Raw genomic sequence first — 17,896 nt, forward strand, 5'->3', positions numbered from 1 at the left:
TTAAGGATGACAAAATTTATTTGAAAAAATTATTATGTATAGAAAATATACATTAGAATGATCATCTCTCCACCTCTTGGGTCTAGCACTCCCCTCTCCCAACACAAGTAGCTATAATTTGCTGCTATGCTACTGCTGTTTAAAAAATATCTGTCTCCTTTCTCCATACACAAATTCATATTGATACTTCTAACAACTTTACCACCAGGAAAAAAGGGAAATCTTTCTGAATCAATAGGTATTCAACAAGTCCCAATCTTCCATGGTCAGGCACGTGTGTGTCTGCTTTGAAGTTCGTTCTCTCTCTTGTTCAGTTAAACCTTTCTCTTTATTTTTCTTTAATTGGTGGCTAGCTGCAGCCTCCTTTTTCAATAAAGGGAAATGGCAATTTTGTACTTTATCCTTGTAGAACTGCAAGTTTTCAGAAGCTTTTGCTTTAGTCTGCACCAATGTGCTCTTGACTGGTTCTTCTATCCTGCATCTCTTTCCATCTACAAAAAAACCCAAAACACAGAGTTAAGCCTGCTCTCTAATTCAGTATGTGCTTGGCACAAAAGCTAGTCATCATTTGTTAAGCCATGTTTTAATACACCTACAAATCCTTAATATTTAGAAATGAAATCAATTTTTCAATATTTGGTTGTATTTAATCAATACAACACATAAGATTGTTTTATATTACTCATTTTTTGTTGGGAAATGTGCTAATCATATTACAAAGGGAGGATTTTGTGCTTAACTTAATCACTTTGTACAAAGTCAGATGACCAAGCTGAAAATGACCTGAGTCACCAGATTCCAGCTGCCTCAAGAACTAACCCAAAACCCACTGAGGCCAACAGACTCCCATTGGTTTCAACGCACTTGAGCTCAAGCTGTCAGTGAGTTGGATTTACCTAAGTCATATTCCATCACATAAAAAATATATATTCACTAAAAGCAAGGTCCATCACTTTTTAGATATTTTGTAACTTTAAAGATGTTGTATAAGTGAAAAACGCTCAGTTTCACAAGTGGCTGCAGGTGTACATTCAATATGCCACTATTTGGTTTTGTTTTTTTAAATAAGTTTAGTGTAAAAATAATGTACAAATTTAATGAACAAGTTATTCAGAACCTCACACAGTTACGTACAGAAGTGTTGAGCTGCTGTTCTGGACTTCAAGTTTTCCTTGGGCTTGACGGTTTTCATAGCTAACTGCTCCCACTGCAACACTGTCTGAAACATGATTTAAATTATTTTGAATGATTTTCTTAAAGGAAATCATCATCAGAAACAACTCTACACCTTACTCTTTAGCTTTTTTTATGCCTTATTACTCGTCAGAGATGACTTATACAGCAACACTAGTTTTCAGTAAAAACTTTTAGTATTAGCAACCTAAGTAAAATATTCCTTCCTCTAATTCTTACGAATACTATCTTATCAAACAGGAATTCTGATGTATATACGAAGCAAGATGAAGGACCGTGGAGAAACAGAAAAAACACCCGCAGCTAACATGTCCCCTTACAACACTTCCATTACAGTAGGAGTATCTATGGTTGTGATTCTCCTCTTACATGCTGGAGCTTCTGTATGGGCAGCTTTAAGCTGCATTATAGAACACTGAGCCACGTTTGGATGGTATGGCACGCACACAAGTTGCACCAGTTTAACTAGACTGATTTAAAATCAATTTAATTAAACTAGTGCAACTTTCCTCCCACAGACATGGTATTAGACTTGGTCTACACTTAGAAGTCAGGTCAACATAGCTATCTCAGTCAGGGGTGTGAAAAAACTATACCCCAACAGATGTAGCTATGCCAGCCTAATCCCAGGGTAGACGCAGCTATGTCCATGAATGAATACTTCCATCAACATAGCTACCGTTGTTCAGGGAGGTAATGTTTCTATACCACCGCAAAATCCCTTCAGTTGCTGAAGGCTGTGTCTACGCTGTGCGGTTATGCTGGCATAGTTATCGGGATGTGGCTATGCCAATACAGTCTCTGTAGTATAGATATACCCCAGTCTGTTACAATGAAATCCCTGCAATTGCAATTTCCCTAACAGAAGGGTAAACAAAGTGTGCCATACCATCCAAATGTGGCTCAGAGTTCTATAATGCAGCTGAAAGCTGCCCATACAGAAGCTCCAGCATGCAATGCTTCATTTTGCTTCAAGTGATCTCACTGGGTGCACGCAGAGACTTCCCAGTCTGAGCACATTATTTGACAAAGTGAGAATACCTGCACTCTGCTTTATTCTCTGCAAATGTAGGTTTGATCCTGGCTGTCAGCAAACAGTCAATGCAACCTCTGGATACTTCCTCTGGCATGTAAGAATGCAGAACATGTTCATTCTCTAAGCTCTTTAACATCTGTTTTCTCAGAGTTAAGTACTAAAAAGATATAGAACCTCACTGGGTGAAATGACTTGTGACTGAAAAGGACAAATACTTCGGTTTTGTAGAAATTAAAACAGCAACAAACAAACAAACAAAAAATGAACATACCTGCTCTGCCCATCCCTCTGTTTTGCAGTTACTATGATCAAATTCTTTCAGAGGCACTTTTGAATGAACTAAGCTTATTTGGGTCTGGAGCCTCTGAATGACTGCCTTAACATCCTAGTGGAAAAAGAATATAAAGCAGATTGTGTAGAAAAGCATTTGATCATGCTATATATATGTAACAGACTTGGGTGGAAACTCTGTTTTACCTTGAGACCGGTTTCAGAAATATCCAAATAATTCAGCTTCTTGAAAGAAAAAAGGTACCCAATTCCCATATCAGTGATTTCAGGGTTACCTATAAAATCAAAAAAGATTAGATTAAGTTGCATGACTATAGAAGTGTGTCCTGCAAAATGGATTTTTTTTAAAGTATTAAGATGTAGGCATGGAAAAAAGACAATATAAATGTTATACTAGCAAGCAAGCAATTATTCCCCTGGTAAATATTTTATAAGCTATTCTGGCACATTTATATTAACATGCTCCATGTTTTGAAAGTTATTTGAAACTGATTTTTTTTCCTCTTCAGAGCAAAATTAAGCTTTCATAGATCGCTTCAATTAGGTTAAGCATTATAAATGAATAAGCCATACTTGTGCATATGTAAATACACATTTATTGCACATGAAAACTAATGTTCTTTTAATGTAAGGCTTCAAAGTCAAGCACCAAAAGATAGGAAATGCCAGTGTTGAGGCTGCCTGTGCAACCTTAATCCAGTCCCCTGGGGTGTATGCATTATGATCCAGTGTTTAATTACATGGTTGCATATTTTTCATTCAGCGCATGGAATGGAGGCTGCTCACTTAATGAGCAACTATTCCTAATATTTTCTTTTCTCCTTGTTCAATGTGTGGCCCTATACTTTATTTACTGCATAATATTCAAACCTATTCTGAAGACAGAATTATTTTTCTCATGAGCTTTCCTATGGCACTCATCACAATAGTATGAGTGCTTCACACATTTGTTAATGTTCACAACATCCCTGTGAGAAGAGGGGGAATTATTATCCCCATTTTACAAATGAAGTACTGAGGCACAGAAATTAAGGTCAAAAGTATCCATGCCTTTTGAGTGGCTAATTTGAAACAACTAGGACCTGATTTCTGAAACTATTTAGCATTATATAGCATTTACATAGTCAAAGCTCCCAGTGACTTCCGTTGTAGCTGTGAATGCTCAGCACTTGTGTAAGCCAGTCACAAGGGTCTCAGGTCAGGCACCCAGAGAATGAGGAACATGCAAGCAAGTAGTCACCTGTGAAAAGTCTGACTTTTAAATGACTTGCCCATTATCACACAGGGACAGAATCCAGTTCTCCAGCGCAGTATTCAACTACCTTAACTGAGAGACTGTCCCTTTCTCTTTCTGTAGTCTCCTGCCTCATTCACTACACATCTTCCAACTTTTGCAAATGAAGCAGGAATCTGACAGACATCAGTATCTTTCAAAATACAACCCTGACTCATCCCCAGAGTAGGTCCAGACCATGCACTGAATGAGGCAGGGGTGCTGTGAGGAAAAAAAAATAGTAAGTGCTCATGTAACTAAAGACTATCATACTGCATACTCACAAGGGGGCCAAATTAGGGTTACACAGACAGGAAACATCAGAATTAAGGCTAACTTTTGAGTGCTTGACTTTGCAACCTGAAGTGTTTTTTAAAGTAGCATTTTGTGTGCAATTTTTTTAGGTTTCCGAAAAAAGCAAAATGGAAAAAAAATTGAATCAGACAGCATCCTCCTTCATACTGCCTGGTCCAGTGGGGGACAGCATTGAGACCACAGGGAAGACAGGCTCCCTGATCTCACTTCAGGTGCTTAGACCCAGCATGGCACAAAGCTGCAATTGCAGGGAAGGTTCTACTCAGCTCCAGGTTGAAGCATGCTCAGTGCAGAAGCAATTGTAGGGAATTTAACTGCTAAATCTAAAAAAAGTGTTCAGTGAGCATGTGCACACTGTAATTTTTCAAAGGCTTATAACTTGGCCAAATTTGGGCAGATTTTCACATGGTCAGCAAAAGGCCCATCTCTCACCAAAGGCCCCTATCTTCCAAATTTCAGGTCTCTATCCAGAGCATGGAGGTGATAGAGCTTTTCAAAGCAAAGGCAGCCAGAATTTTTTTAACATGGGCAAAACAACATTTTTCCCTAGCCTTGTTCTTGGAAATGGCTGAATGAATCATTGTCCAGAAGAAATCAGCCTAAATCAGACACCGAGCATAGAATATTTCACCCCAAATGGATAAAGTATGGTAAAGTTATGAGCAACTGAGAACACATGATAGGAAGTGACAGGCAACCTTCATAACAGGGTGGTGCTGTGAGCCCCACCTATAATCAGTACCCTTTTTTAATGTCAAGTCCTGAAAATTTTCTTTTGATGTTGTATTTGAGACTAAGACTGTCACCTTAGTGCATGGCTATGCTTGCAGTTGTAGAGCGCTTTGAGTTAAACCAGCCTTCGGAGAGCACAGTAGGAAAAGCGCTGCAGTCTGTCCACACCGACAGCTTCAAGCGCACTGGTGTGGCCACATTTGCAGCACTTGCAGCATCATTGGGAGCAGTGCATTATGGGCAGCTATCCTAGCATGCAAGTGGCTGCAATGTGCTTTTCAAATGGGGGGGCGGCTGGAGTTAGACAGGGAGTGTGTTGTGTGTATGTGGGGGGAGAGTGGGTTTTTGGGGGTCTGAGAGCATGTCAGCATGCTGTCTTGTAAGTTCAGACAGCAGCAGACCCCCCCTGCCTCTCTCTCTCACACAGCATTCCACACTAATGGCTTGCTTTGTTTCAGAGCAGATAAGCAGCTGGCTGTCAGAAATGGAGCTTTCAAAGTGCATTTCCGCATTTCTACAGCCGATTCCAAACAATGACAAGAGTGGCCACTTGACTTTAGGAGAAGCAACACCTCATTCACACTGGTGCTGCGGCGCTCCAGCGAGGGCGCAACAAATGTTATTCCACTCGCCAAGGTGGAGTACCAGCAGCGCTGTAGCTGCGGAGTCAAAGTGTTCTACGTGCCTTGCCAGTGTGGACAGGTAGTGAGCTAGTGCGCCCGGGACTCCTTTATTGCGCTGTAACTTGCAAGTGTAGCCAAGCCATTAGTCTTGTTCTCCATGTAAAAAGTTTACCTGTCGAATAGTGACCATCCTAGCAGAAAGACTAGACAAAGGTTAGGTTCATGTCATGTAGTAGTAGTAGTAAAATACAAAACTTAGATTACAAATTTAGTACTGAGTCACTCAGCTTGGATATTGACGAGTTTGAGTTCCATTTTGGAATGCATAAATGTTCATTTAAATGCTGTATTTATGCCAATCAAGGGCCTGATTCTGCCTTCACTGACTTCAGTGCAGCAGGATAAGGCTATCGGTGCAACATGTGGCTTCTGGCAAGTTGTCGATGAAGTCCTTGTTTGGACTCCTGATATAGGGGCTAATTTTGAACAATTGTCTGCTTTCAATATTCACTAGGAGGAACCCTAGATGAGAAGTAATCATGTTTTTCTAAATTTAAATTATGAGGCACTTTGACACACTTACAAGACAAATCTAATACAGAGAGATTTTCAAGTCCCCTTTTCATCACTCGAACTGGCGCTGTCATTTTGCGAAGGCCTGCATCTGACAAACAATTATCCTTCAGGAGGAGCCGAGTTACACTAGGATAAGGAATGTAAAGTTAGTTTGTAAAGGAATAATTTCAAAGTTTTTAGTAAAATTATTAGCATTTCATGTGAAAAGTCTACAATCTTCCCCTAACACCTGCTCAATCTACCACTCGCTTGCTGATATTAAAAGGACCAATAAAACAAGAGGCCTCTTTGGTATTTTCCCTGTTGCCTCTGAAGGCTCTGCTGAAGCAATTACCTAACAAACTATTGCCAAAGTTTCACTGACACAGGAAACACTGGAACACAACAGCTTGCTGACACCAGCAATAAGATTCTTTGTAACTAGAAGTTAAGGACAATTAGGCTTGTCAATTTCAAACCCATTCAAAACTGGAGAAAGAAAATCCTTGCTTGACATATAGGAAAGGACAAAATTGGTAGGAGATACAAGGAAGTATTGCAAACAAGAATAAATGAAATCCCCAAAAATTTATAGATACACTTCCACAGCATCCTTTTAAAAACAACCTTGAATCAAACGCATGGAAGTCTTATGTAGTAACAACAGTTATTAATTCATAAACATAATTAACTTATCTAATAAAGTTCCACAATTTTCTACCTTTTAGATCTCTGGTAGCTTGAAAAGACTGTTATATAAACATTTTAGCAAACACATACTGGACAAAATACGTAAATTAGGAATATCTCATGCTGACATACTGATTCAGTTAAAACGATTATTTTGGTAAAGTTTTCTCCCAAAAAATCAATAAGCAAATTTAATAGGGAAAGTCTACAAGAGTTGAAAACTAAGTTTTGCAATATATATGAATATACTATATATTGAGTGTATAATATAAACAGAAAATGAAAAATATGCAAAACAATTGGTCTTTATATTAGATAGTAGAGTACTTTTATTTCAAACTTTCATAATTGTAGATCATGTCTAAAGACTCAATACATGCTTGATATCATACAATTTGTGTTATTAGTTCTGATGGTTGCTTTTTTCACCTGAAGAAGAGAATTTATAAACAACTAAAAACCCCAATAAAAGTGTCTGTTGCCTGTAAAACTTTCCTTTAAAGAGACAGTGTGATTGTGATTCTGTGAATTTCTTGGTGATGGAAAAGAAAATGCTGGTCAGTTAAACATATAAATAAATTGGTACCTAGACAGAGCTTCTTTGGTGATATGTTCTAGCAATTCATGGTTATCTCCAAGTTTACAACAGGAAAGATCCAAGCAGGTCAGCTCCCTGAAAGACTTAATTTCTTCAAGTTTTTCAGAAATAACCAGATATCTGTAAAGAGCAGAAAGCTATCAACGTTTAGATGCATAAAGGTACAGTCCTAGAAGGTGCCTACTCATATTGGCATAATGCCAGCTGCCATGGGAAAAATGCCCCAAATGAGCATGCTCTCTTCATTATCTACCCAGGCTGCAGCCCATGTGGAACACATGCTCAAGTACTTACTCAGTGTCTTAGACCAACATTGTGGCTCTGATCTGACTCAAAAAATACTTTGCTCCATAACTAGTGACTTCAAATTGCAAAGACAGCTATTACAACTAGATCTCAAGCTATATCAGTCCAATTCTGGCAGCACTGCTTGCCAAATGGTAAAACTGATGTTTCATGGCCAAAAACAAAAGCCTTGACTAGAGAAATAAAGAAGACACAAAGATCCTTCAACAGAAGTCATCTTTCACTCATGAAAAGGGTAGTTCATGAGTAGACTGGCAAGAAATGTGATCATTCTGAGGATGAAGTGACACCTGGATCACCTGATGTTTTTTATTAAACCTTTCCTATATTGCTCATGCCACCTTTGGCATCCAAGCCTATATGCTTTGATTTATACTGATTCATATTTAAAGGACTGAAAAGACCATAAACTGTGTGAATGTACAAAAAAACCCCCAACAAATTGTTATAACATAGGAAGGTACTTCACCAGGGACAAGGTTTTAGAGGGGTATTATCCTATTTTAAGCCTTGTAGGGAAAAACTTTTCTTGTTGAGTTAGAACTTGTCCAGAGAAGAGGGGAGAGGGAGAACTTTCCTGGTCAAGGTGTATTTAATATGGAGGGCATGCAACACCTCTAGATACAAATAGTAATAAACTGTAATACTAGTCTTCTGACTTCAAAACCTGTGATATAATTACAAGGCTATCCTTTTCTCCCCCGTGCCTTAGGGGGTACTGGTACCCTTAAAATAAAATGCAATAGAAGACATGGAATAGCCCCCTAGGACTGCGTGCTGGAAAGTTTTGCTGGCTACACAAGTCCAAATAAATGTTTAAATACTTACAGAGAAGGATTTTTATTAGTTCAGACATAATTTAGTTGTTAACATAACACCCCTGTGAGGTACGTTAAGTTAGACAAGCTTGTCTCTCTCACCAGCAGAAGGTCCAATAAAAGATATTACCTCACCTATCTTGTCTCTCTAATACCTTGGGACTGACATGGCTAAAACTATCCTGCACCATACAAATGCCAAACGTTAGCATGTTAAAAATAAAGCTGCAGGTTTTATCCTTCAATTCCGGTTGTCGAATGTGTTCGTGTGGATTTGGAGGATTAACTGGCAGTATTATGGGTTCTGCATTACACATAAGAATTAAATCAAGCGCTATTTACCAACAATACTTTATGGAGTGAACAAATATAATTTAATAATCCAAATCAAGAAAATGTTTATATTTAAGTAAAAAAATGAAACACTTAAGCAACAACACTGGTGGAGACTCACATTTACATAACTGAATGCACTTACCTATTCTGTAAACATAATGAACAAAGCACCAGACTTCCATAAGCCTCAGTAAATTTTTGTAGTGCTCTAAGTCCTGTAACTGGTTCTGTAAACTTTTGCCTTGCTTCTGCAGCAGAAAAAAGCTTTTCAGCAATCTGCTCTGGAAAGCCAATCAACGAATCAATATGATCAACATTGTCAGAAATGTAACCCAACACTAGACCGAAGAGAGACTTGGCTGAGTACCGGAGATTGCCCTCCTTAGTATAAGTAAAGATGAAATGATCTGTTCTCTCTCTCCTTGCGCTGTCATCTTCTCTGTTCATACAAAGCTCCACAGAGAATCCTTTGGAAAACAGTCTAAAAGGCCTTGGTTTTGGAGTGGCATTTTTTACAGTTCCAGAACCCTGATTTACCATGTACAGGTGCCCATTTTCACGCACATATATTGGGCCTGTATCCAAAAGGCTTTCAGACTTGAGGCAGTAAGACATTCCCCTTGACAGTTTCTGCAAAAACAGAATGAGAGATGGATAAATAATTGAAACAAATGATACTATTTTGGAAAGATATCAATTCCAAGTTAATTTCCTTTGGTGCCCTAGGCAGCACATTATAGTGTACCCATACCGTACAGTGAAAGCTGCGTATGATACATATACACCTCAGCTGCCAGCAAAACAAATATGGGGACTAGAACTCAGGACTTTTGCTTCAGAATGACAGGTCTTTTCCACACACAAGTACTCCTTGATCAACAGTACTAACATGTTTAAGAGTAGCAGCCCGTGTCTGTCTGTATTCACAAAAAGAAAAGGAGTTCTTGTGGCACCTTCCAGACTAACAAATTTATTTGAGCATAAGCTTTTGTGAGCTACAGCTCATTACATTACAACTATTGCACACAAATAGTCCTGTACGTTGCACATGGGGCCTGCTCCTTAAAAGGATGACTGATTAGGACTGAGGCAAAGTGTGAGCGCGCCACAGAAGTTTGCCTCGTGCCCCATCTCCTTGCTCAACGCCGCAGGCCGGGCTGCGGGGTTTTCAGCTGCACTGCCATTACACCGGCTGGGCCTGCAAAGGGGGACACTTTGTCTGCAGGCACCATCGCCCGGCAGCGGCATGCCCAGGGGTCGGCGTCTGCCCCCTTCGGCGGCGCGGAGCAGCAGCAGCGCCTGGCTCTGCCTGACGCCGGGATGGGCTCGGCGCAGCCACCTGGCGGCCGCGGGCGGTCGGCGGCTGTTTTCTGGGATGCAACAGGCGCTGCCCGGCCCCAGTGGGGGCTCCTGCGCGGAACCTTTCCCCAGCCCGGCGTCTGCTGCCCCTCTGCACAGGGCCGTGCCGCAGGGCGCAGAGCCCGGCCCGCGCAGCCCTGGCCGCGCCCGGCTGGGCCCCCTCAGCCGCCCGGTGCCCACATCGGGCGCGGGGGGGCGTTCGGGCCGCTGGCCCCTTCCCCTTGCCGGGGTAGGTTCGTGCCCGCCCGCTCGCTCCTGGCGGGGCAGCGCCCCCTTCCCTGGGCCCGCCCCGCGGGGTCCGTCGCTCCGAGCCCGGGGCTCTCGCGGGCGCTGGGAAAGTTTCCCCGAGCCCCCCAGCCCGAACCCCCGGCCTACCTGCCCCCGCTCGGCGCGGCCGCTCGCAGGGCCGGGGCTCGACACAGGCCAGTCCCGCCCCGGGAGCGCCCCGGGGCCACAAAGGGGAGAGCGGGGACGCGCCGGGGGAGCTGAGCGAGGGGAGCGCGCGCGCGGGCACAGAGAGCCCGCGGGAGCCCCAGGCGGGAGCGCGCGGCGTCTCCGCCCGAGACAAGAGGCGAGTCCCTGGGCCAGGGCGGGGACCCAGGGGAGATAGGGGCTGGGGTGACAGGGTAATGGAGGGGCTGTGGGGAGAGAGCCCGGAGTATGGGGGTGTGGGAGGGGCCCCGGGCATGAAGAGGAGACTCTGGGATTTGGAGGGGATATGGAAAAAAGAAAAGGAGGACTTGTGGCACCTGAGAGACTAACCAATTTATTTGAGCATAAGCTTTTGTGAGCTACAGCTCACTTCATCGGATGCATCGGGGCATTGGGAGGGGGCTTGGATTTGGAGGGGACATGGGGAGGCGCTGAGGGGATGTGGGGCATTGGGAGGGGCTCTGGGATTTGGAGGGGACATGGGGAGGCGCTGAGGGGATGTGGGGTATTGGGAGGGGCTCTGGGATTTGATGGGGACATGGGAAGGCGCTGAGGGGATGTGGGGCATTGGGAGGGGCTCTGGGATTTGATGGGGACATGGGGAGGCGCTGAGGGGATGTGGGGTATTGGGAGGGGTTCTGGGATTTGATGGGGACATGGGGAGGCACTGAGGGGATGTGGGGTATTGGGAGGGGCTCTGGGATTGGGAGGGGACATGGGGAGGCGCTGAGGGGATGTGGGGTATTGGGAGGGGCTCTGGGATTGGGAGGGGACATGGGGAGGCGCTGAGGGGATGTGGGGTATTGGGAGGGGCTCTGGGATTTGGAGGGGACATGGGGAGGCGCTGAGGGGATGTGGGGTATTGGGAGGGGCTCTGGGATTTGATGGGGACATGGGGAGGCGCTGAGGGGATGTGGGGTATTGGGAGGGGCTCTGGGATTTGATGGGGACATGGGGAGGCGCTGAGGGGATGTGGGGCATTGGGAGGGGCTCTGGGATTTGATGGGGACATGGGGAGGCGCTGAGGGGATGTGGGGCATTGGGAGGGGCTCTGGGATTTGATGGGGACATGGGAAGGCGCTGAGGGGATGTGGGGCATTGGGAGGGGTTCTGGGATTTGATGGGGACATGGGAAGGCACTGAGGGGATGTGGGGCATTGGGAGGGGTTCTGGGATTGGGAGGGGACATGGAGAGGGGATGTGGGGTATTGGGAGGGGACATGAGGAGGCGCTGAGGGGATGTGGGGTATTGGGAGGGGGCTCTGGGATTGGGAGGGGACATGAGGAGGCGCTGAGGGGATATGGGGTATTGGGAGTGGGCTTGGATTTGGAGGGGACATGGGGAGGCGCTGAGGGGATGTGGGGCATTAGGAGGGGGCTTGGATTTGGAGGGGACATGGGGAGGCACTGAGTGGATGTGGGGCATTAGGAGGGGACTCTCGGATTTGATGCGGACATGGGGAGGTGCTGAGAGGATGTGGGGTATTGGGAGGGGTTCTGGGATTTGGAGGGGACATGAGGAGGTGCTGAGGGGATGTGAGGTATTGGGAGGGGTCTCTCAGATTTGATGGGGACATGGGGAGGCGCTGAGGGGATGTGGGGTATTGGGAGGTGGCTCTGGCATTTGGAGGGGACATGGGGAGGCGCTGAGGGATGCCAGGAGATGATGGAGGTTAGTATAATTGCCCTGTCCCTCATATTTTCCAAAGCTTGGACTAGTGTAAATTTAAATTAAGTGATGGACATCCCGTCCCATGGGAAATTATTCCAGAGTTGACCTCACCCCTTTAGGAAACCTTTTTTGTGATTCAGCCTAAATTATCATGTGCTCAGTTTCATCCCACTATTCTTAGACTCCTCCATTGACATCCCTAAATGATTCTTCTCCCTCTTTGTTTGTTACCTTTTCCCAACACTTGCAGGCGGTTATCCACCCTAGTCATTGTTCTATTAAATGTTCTTGAATAAGGCCTTCCAGTCTCCTAATTATTGTTGCCATTCCCTGAATTCCTTGCAAACTGTTTATAACTTTTTGGTGTTCAGCTCCCTATAACTGAATCCGTTATTTCTGTTGTCTCAGCAATGCGATATGGAGAAAATCTATCAGTTCTCTGTTCTGTGACATAATGCCTCTGTGTATTCAGCTCAAAATGACATTGACTTTTTTTAGATGTCTTATCACCCTGCCAGCTCACATATAATTCATTGTTCACTCTCATGACAAAGACCCAGGACCTGTACCCACATAGATCTCATTGCAGGATTAGGGTCCAAAATACCTACAATCAGGAAAGAAATAGGAAAACTGAAGAGATACCGAGGAAATAGGGGGAATACCAGAAGGGAAAAGGCATACTTTAACTTATAAAGATATTTATTGCAAGGCTTAACTATTTTTTGTAAAGTTCTCTGGGATTTCTATAGAAAGCACAAAGTACTATAATTATATATTATCATTTATTAGGAGTTTGGTTACTTTGGCAGCACTACAGCAAACACTCATGATTTTAAAAAGTATTTTTACTTAAATCCTTGTCACTATATTTCTTAATTAGAACGTAGGAGTTTTTGACTATGTAAAATGCATTTTCAGTCTTTTAATAAAGAATACAATTAGAAATGCAAGCAGCTACTCTTACTTTAGAACTGGAACTATTTGTGGGCAGCAGTGTGGTGTGAGGGGACTGTTTTGACTGTAACTCAAGAAATATCGGTGGTTGAATCATAGAGATCTTAAAAGAGACAGACTAGACTGTTGCTCATAAAGAGTGTAACATGGTTTCTCTGAATTCCTGTTAGGGACTGAATTTGGCTGCTAGGCAACAAGAGGACAGACACTTCCATTCAGTGATATTCTAAGAACGTTCTTTTGTTTTTTTTTAATCTCATGCAGGCTAACAAGAAAGGATGAAATCAACAGACCTGTGCCTTAGTTCTGCAGGGGCTGAAGTTGTTCTAGCCACATCAAGTGATGAAAAATACCCCCCTGAAAACATCATTGATGGGTAAGATTTGATTTTTGGTTCTTTATGTAAGTCAAGGTTGTTGGAGAAATAAAGTGCTTTGGTGTCATTAACATTCATTTGTTCTTTCACTGGATTTTATGCTATTATGTTTTTATATTACATTACATTAAAAGAACATTAAGGTGGCAAAGTGAAGCACTCAAAAGTGAGGAATTACCAAATTAAGGTTGCCAGTGCAACTTTACTTTGGTCCCTGTATGTATATGTATTATATGATACCGTATGTAATTACGTGACCACAAACTATTTTTCCACAGGACATGTGCCTTAATCAGTGCACAGGATGGACAGTACTCACTTAATGCACAGCTATTCAATATTTGTTTTTATCCCTGTTGTTCAGTTTGTGGCCCTATGCCTAATTTACTGCACATTATTCAAAGCCTCCTCTGAAGACGGAATTATTATGCAGCCCCATGCTCTGGGTGACCCTAAGCCTTAGGCTGCCAGATCCTGGGACTGGGCAACAGGGGATAGATCACTTGTTAATTGCCCTGTTCTGTTCATTGGCTACTGTTAGAAGATAGGCTACTGGGCTAGATGGACCATTGGTCTGACCCGTTATGGCCATTCTTATGTTCTTATTAATTTCCTTATGGATTTTTCTGTGGTGTTCACCACTATAGTATCTGAATGCTTCACAAATAGTCCTTAATTTTCACAACATCCCTGTGAGATGAGGGGGCATTATTATCATCCCCATTTTACAGCTAGGGAATTGAGGCACACAGACAGTAAGGTAAAAAATGTCCAATAATTGCGGGTGCCCAATAGGAGACACATGTGGCTTGATTTTTCAAAGTACTTAATATTTTATTGGACTTTATGTGTTCAAAGCACATCTTCCAGTGATTTCAGTTGCAGCTGTGAGTGCTCAGTCCCAGGATCTAAAGTTGGCACCTAGAAAATGAGGAATCACAGTTGCCATCTGTGAAAAGTTTGGTTTAAGTGACTTGACGAGCATCACCTAGGAAATCTATGACAGAGGTAGGGATAGAATCCGTTTCTCCAGGGCAGCATTCATCTGCCTTAAATATAAGACCATCCTTTCTATTCCTACAGTTTTCCACTGCATTCACTAGACACCTTCAACGTCTGCAACAAATGAAGCAGGGATCCTACAGACAACAGCCTCCTTCACTGCACAATCCTGATTCATTCCCAAAGCACCATCCATCTTGTGCACTGAATGAGGCAGGGGTTCTGCAGAAAAATAGTATGTAGTCATGTAATTAAGACTGTATCATAATGGGTGGGTCAGTCGTGGTGTAATGTGCAGGTATGAATTGTCTTTAACTGCCAGAATTTGTTGTTGTTATTGAGGGAATGGGAAATGCAGCAGAAAGGAGAAGGGAGGGAATGACAATGAAGCTAATCTAAATAGGATCTTTCTAGGTGAGAGTCACTCAAACCCAAATTTTAGACAGGCTGTTGAACTGAGTGGCCAATGAGAAGTCAGATTCAAGAATCTGGGAATATTCTGTGATGAACAGACTTGCAAGTAGTAAAGGAAATAGAGGCTGTTTGTAAGAGAAAGAGAAGATATGGTAAACATTGATATTGTAATGAATCTTCAGATGTATATTGTTCCTTTTCAAAGGAGCCTAAATAGAAATTACTTTGCAGATCTCATTCTTTCACAAATATATCGTACTTAATGTAACAAATAAAAAGTTGTGTTGCTTTTTTTTAACAACAGAAGTTCAGAAACATTTTGGACAACAACAGGAATGTTCCCCCAGGAATTCATTATTAGCTTTCATAAATGTGTAAAAATCAGCAAACTCACAATTCAGTGTTACTTAGGTAAGAACACAATGTATTTTCATGTTTTAATTTTCATAGTAGTATCACATTCTGCAGCTAATAGTTTAAAAAATAATACACAAGAATGTAGCTAAAACAGCAAACCAGTGATCCTTTGAGTCCAGTATGTTGCATGGCCCAATTGGGGAAGCAGGATATGCTGGAGAAAGATGAACATCTTTCCTAATAGTGCATCATATCATTATGATATATTGAGGAAGAGAATTATTTTTCCCGATTTGAGCTAGTGATTTATGCCTTGAAGCATGAGGATAAATTGACCTGATAATTTTAACCTAGCTAATGTAACTTTATTGTACTATTTCTCTTATAAATGATAATTAATAATTTGCTTCAAACACTTCAGTAAATTAATTATGTTTCATCAGAAAGTATATTCTCTTTATCTGTTTTGAATGTGTTGCTTTTTAATTTCATAGTATGAACTTCTATCTCCTTTGTTTACATTTTGTCAAATTTCTGTAATCATGTGAGAAAAGATATTATAAAAAAGAAAAAGAAGTATTGTGAACCCAGGAACTAGGAACTCAAGCTTTAGCTGATTTTGGGCAAATCACTTAAACTTTCTTCTTCAGTTTCCCCACCTGTAAAATGAGGATGATGATAAGATTACCTACATACCCAACAGGATACTGTTAACGAACTAACGTTGGCAAAATTCTTTGAAGATGAAAAGTCATACATGATGTTAAGTACTTTTGTTATTAGTAAAACAGTAACATGAAACTAGGTAGACTTCAGTGCTCAGTCTATGCTGATTTCTTTTTAAATATATTTTAGTGCGGAGTTTGAGGATTGAGAAAAGCTTATCTAAAGATCCAGTAGATTTTGAAGTGTGTACTGAAAAAGGTAAGTAATCAAATGTGGAGCAGCTCTGATTGGGTGGAAATTATGTTGGCCTTTATGTATTTGCTCATTGTCTTAATATTTCTATACCTTTAGAAGAATAAAGTTTATAACATTTGTTTGGTATACTGGAAAGGATTGTGATTGGCTGTTTTTATTACTATGGACATAATCCATAAAAAAATGAATATTCCATTAATGTTACCAGAGTGATATACTGGAAATCCACATTAAAATTATATGTGAAAAAACAGTGCGACTTGAAACAGTATAGCAATAGAACTGCCTTGTTGAGAGAGTTAAAACATTTTCCAGAGCACAACAATCTATATCAGGATAATGTTAAATTGGGTGCTGCTGTGTGCTCAGTAGGTATTTGAGGATAGGGGCAGAGGTTAATCTTTGTTTGCGAACTTTCACTCTTCTGTTAGTTTCTCTCAACCCCGAGTTTTGTAAATTTAGGTTTATATTTGAATGTTCATTATTTAAACTATCAGGAAACCCTGTTTTGTTGTTTAAAAAAAAAAAAGCATAAACTGTTATGCTATGGGCCTAATCCATACAAGTACTTTCCTTATGTGAGTGGTTCCATTGATTTCAATAGGGCCCTACCAAATTCATGGCCATGAAAAACATGTCACGGACCATGAAATATGGTCTCCCACTGTGAAATATGGTCTTTTGTGTGCTTTTTATCCTATATTATACAGATTTCATAGGGGAGACCAGCATTTCTCAAATTGAGGGTCTTGACCCAAAAGAGAGTTGCAGGGGGGTTGCAAGGTTATTTTAGGCGGGTCACAATATTGCCACCCTTACTTCTGCACTGCCTTTAGAGCTGGGCAGCTGGAGAGCAGCGTCTGTTGGTCAGATGCCCAGCTCTGAAGGCAGCACCCCGCCAACAGCAGCGCAGAAGTAAGGGTGGCAATACCATACCATGCCACCCTTATCTCTGCCTGCAGAGTGGGGCAGCCAGAGAGTGGTGGCTGTTGACTGAGGGCTCAGATCTGCAAGGAGCAGTGAAGTAAGGGTGGCAATACTATACCATGCCATCCTTACTTCTACGCTGCTGCTGGCGGCAGCTCTGCCTTTGGAGCTGGGCTCCTGGCCAGCAGCTGCCTCTGTCCAGCTGCCTAGCTCTGTAGGCAGCACCACAGCCACCAGCAGCGCAGAAGTTAAGGGTAGCAGTATCGCAACCCCCTTTACAATAACCTTGCAACCCCACCCCCAACAACTCCTTTTTGGGTCAGGACATCTACAATTACAACACCATGAAATTTCAAATTTAAATAGCTGAAATCATGAAATTTATCATTTTTAAAATCCTATGACCATAAAATTGACCAAAATGGACTGAATTTGGTAGGGCCCTATATATAAATGTTTGCAGGATTGGGCTCTGTGTTGGCTCCTTTGACATCAAGTGAGGATGGTGGCATAATGAAAACTAGAATAGCAGAAAGTTTAAAATGTTAGCTATATTTTATATCACAGAAATTGAGTCATATAGTTTTTGACATTTAATAAACCTTTGTCTAGAAAGACAAAGGCTTTGATCCTGCCAATGCTTATGAGCCCTAAAGTTAAGCATGTGCATAAGTGTTTGCTGGATTGAAGCCTTAGCCAGTCCACAAATAAT

At 42.1% G+C, this 17,896-nt stretch overlaps 2 protein-coding genes across 6 annotated transcripts in view; one reads left to right on the top strand and one right to left on the bottom strand.

The window, feature by feature from the left end:
• LRRC42 (leucine rich repeat containing 42) lies at positions 1 to 10,691 on the bottom strand. 2 transcript variants are annotated; one of them, XR_012160477.1, is made up of 9 exons: positions 10,502 to 10,691; positions 8,910 to 9,397; positions 7,296 to 7,427; positions 6,048 to 6,166; positions 2,708 to 2,796; positions 2,502 to 2,615; positions 2,236 to 2,387; positions 1,135 to 1,219; positions 401 to 491 (listed from the first exon to the last, which is right to left on the bottom strand). XR_012160477.1 is itself a non-coding variant. In XM_073357629.1 (8 exons), the coding sequence occupies exons 2-8, from the start codon at positions 9,380 to 9,382 to the stop codon at positions 232 to 234; spliced, it is 1,272 nt and encodes a 423-aa protein (XP_073213730.1). In that variant the 5' UTR covers positions 9,383 to 9,397; positions 10,502 to 10,680; the 3' UTR covers positions 1 to 231. The 2 variants fall into 2 exon arrangements, 1 of the variants encoding a protein (XP_073213730.1); XM_073357629.1 differs by lacking the exon at positions 2,236 to 2,387 and having other exon boundaries at positions 1 to 491; positions 10,502 to 10,680.
• Positions 10,135 to 17,896, top strand: part of IFT25 (intraflagellar transport 25) — a 13,193-nt gene continuing 5,431 nt past the window's right edge. The window contains exons 1-4 of one of the 4 annotated variants that reach the window (XM_073357634.1): positions 10,135 to 10,355; positions 13,452 to 13,563; positions 15,284 to 15,390; positions 16,192 to 16,260. In XM_073357634.1, coding sequence (XP_073213735.1) covers positions 13,466 to 13,563; positions 15,284 to 15,390; positions 16,192 to 16,260 — 274 coding nt within the window. In that variant the 5' untranslated portion in view covers positions 10,135 to 10,355; positions 13,452 to 13,465. The other 3 variants (XM_073357636.1, XM_073357632.1, XM_073357633.1) reach the window with 3 other exon arrangements.

The sequence above is a fragment of the Lepidochelys kempii genome, chromosome 8 (assembly GCF_965140265.1).
Source record: "Lepidochelys kempii isolate rLepKem1 chromosome 8, rLepKem1.hap2, whole genome shotgun sequence".
Lineage (NCBI taxonomy): Eukaryota > Metazoa > Chordata > Testudines > Cheloniidae > Lepidochelys > Lepidochelys kempii.

Bases quoted from the DNA above. Each gene is read 5' to 3' on its own strand.
- LRRC42 (XM_073357629.1), bottom strand. From the start codon at position 9,382: ATGTCTTACTGCCTCAAGTCTGAAAGCCTTTTGGATACAGGCCCAATA. The intron at 2,797-6,047 runs GTAAGTGTGTCA...TTGATTTTATAG, and splicing joins CTCTGTATTAGATTTGTCTT to GTAACCCTGAAATCACTGAT. The intron at 1,220-2,501 runs GTATGTTCATTT...ATCATGTTTCAG, and splicing joins CAGAGGGATGGGCAGAGCAG to ACAGTGTTGCAGTGGGAGCA.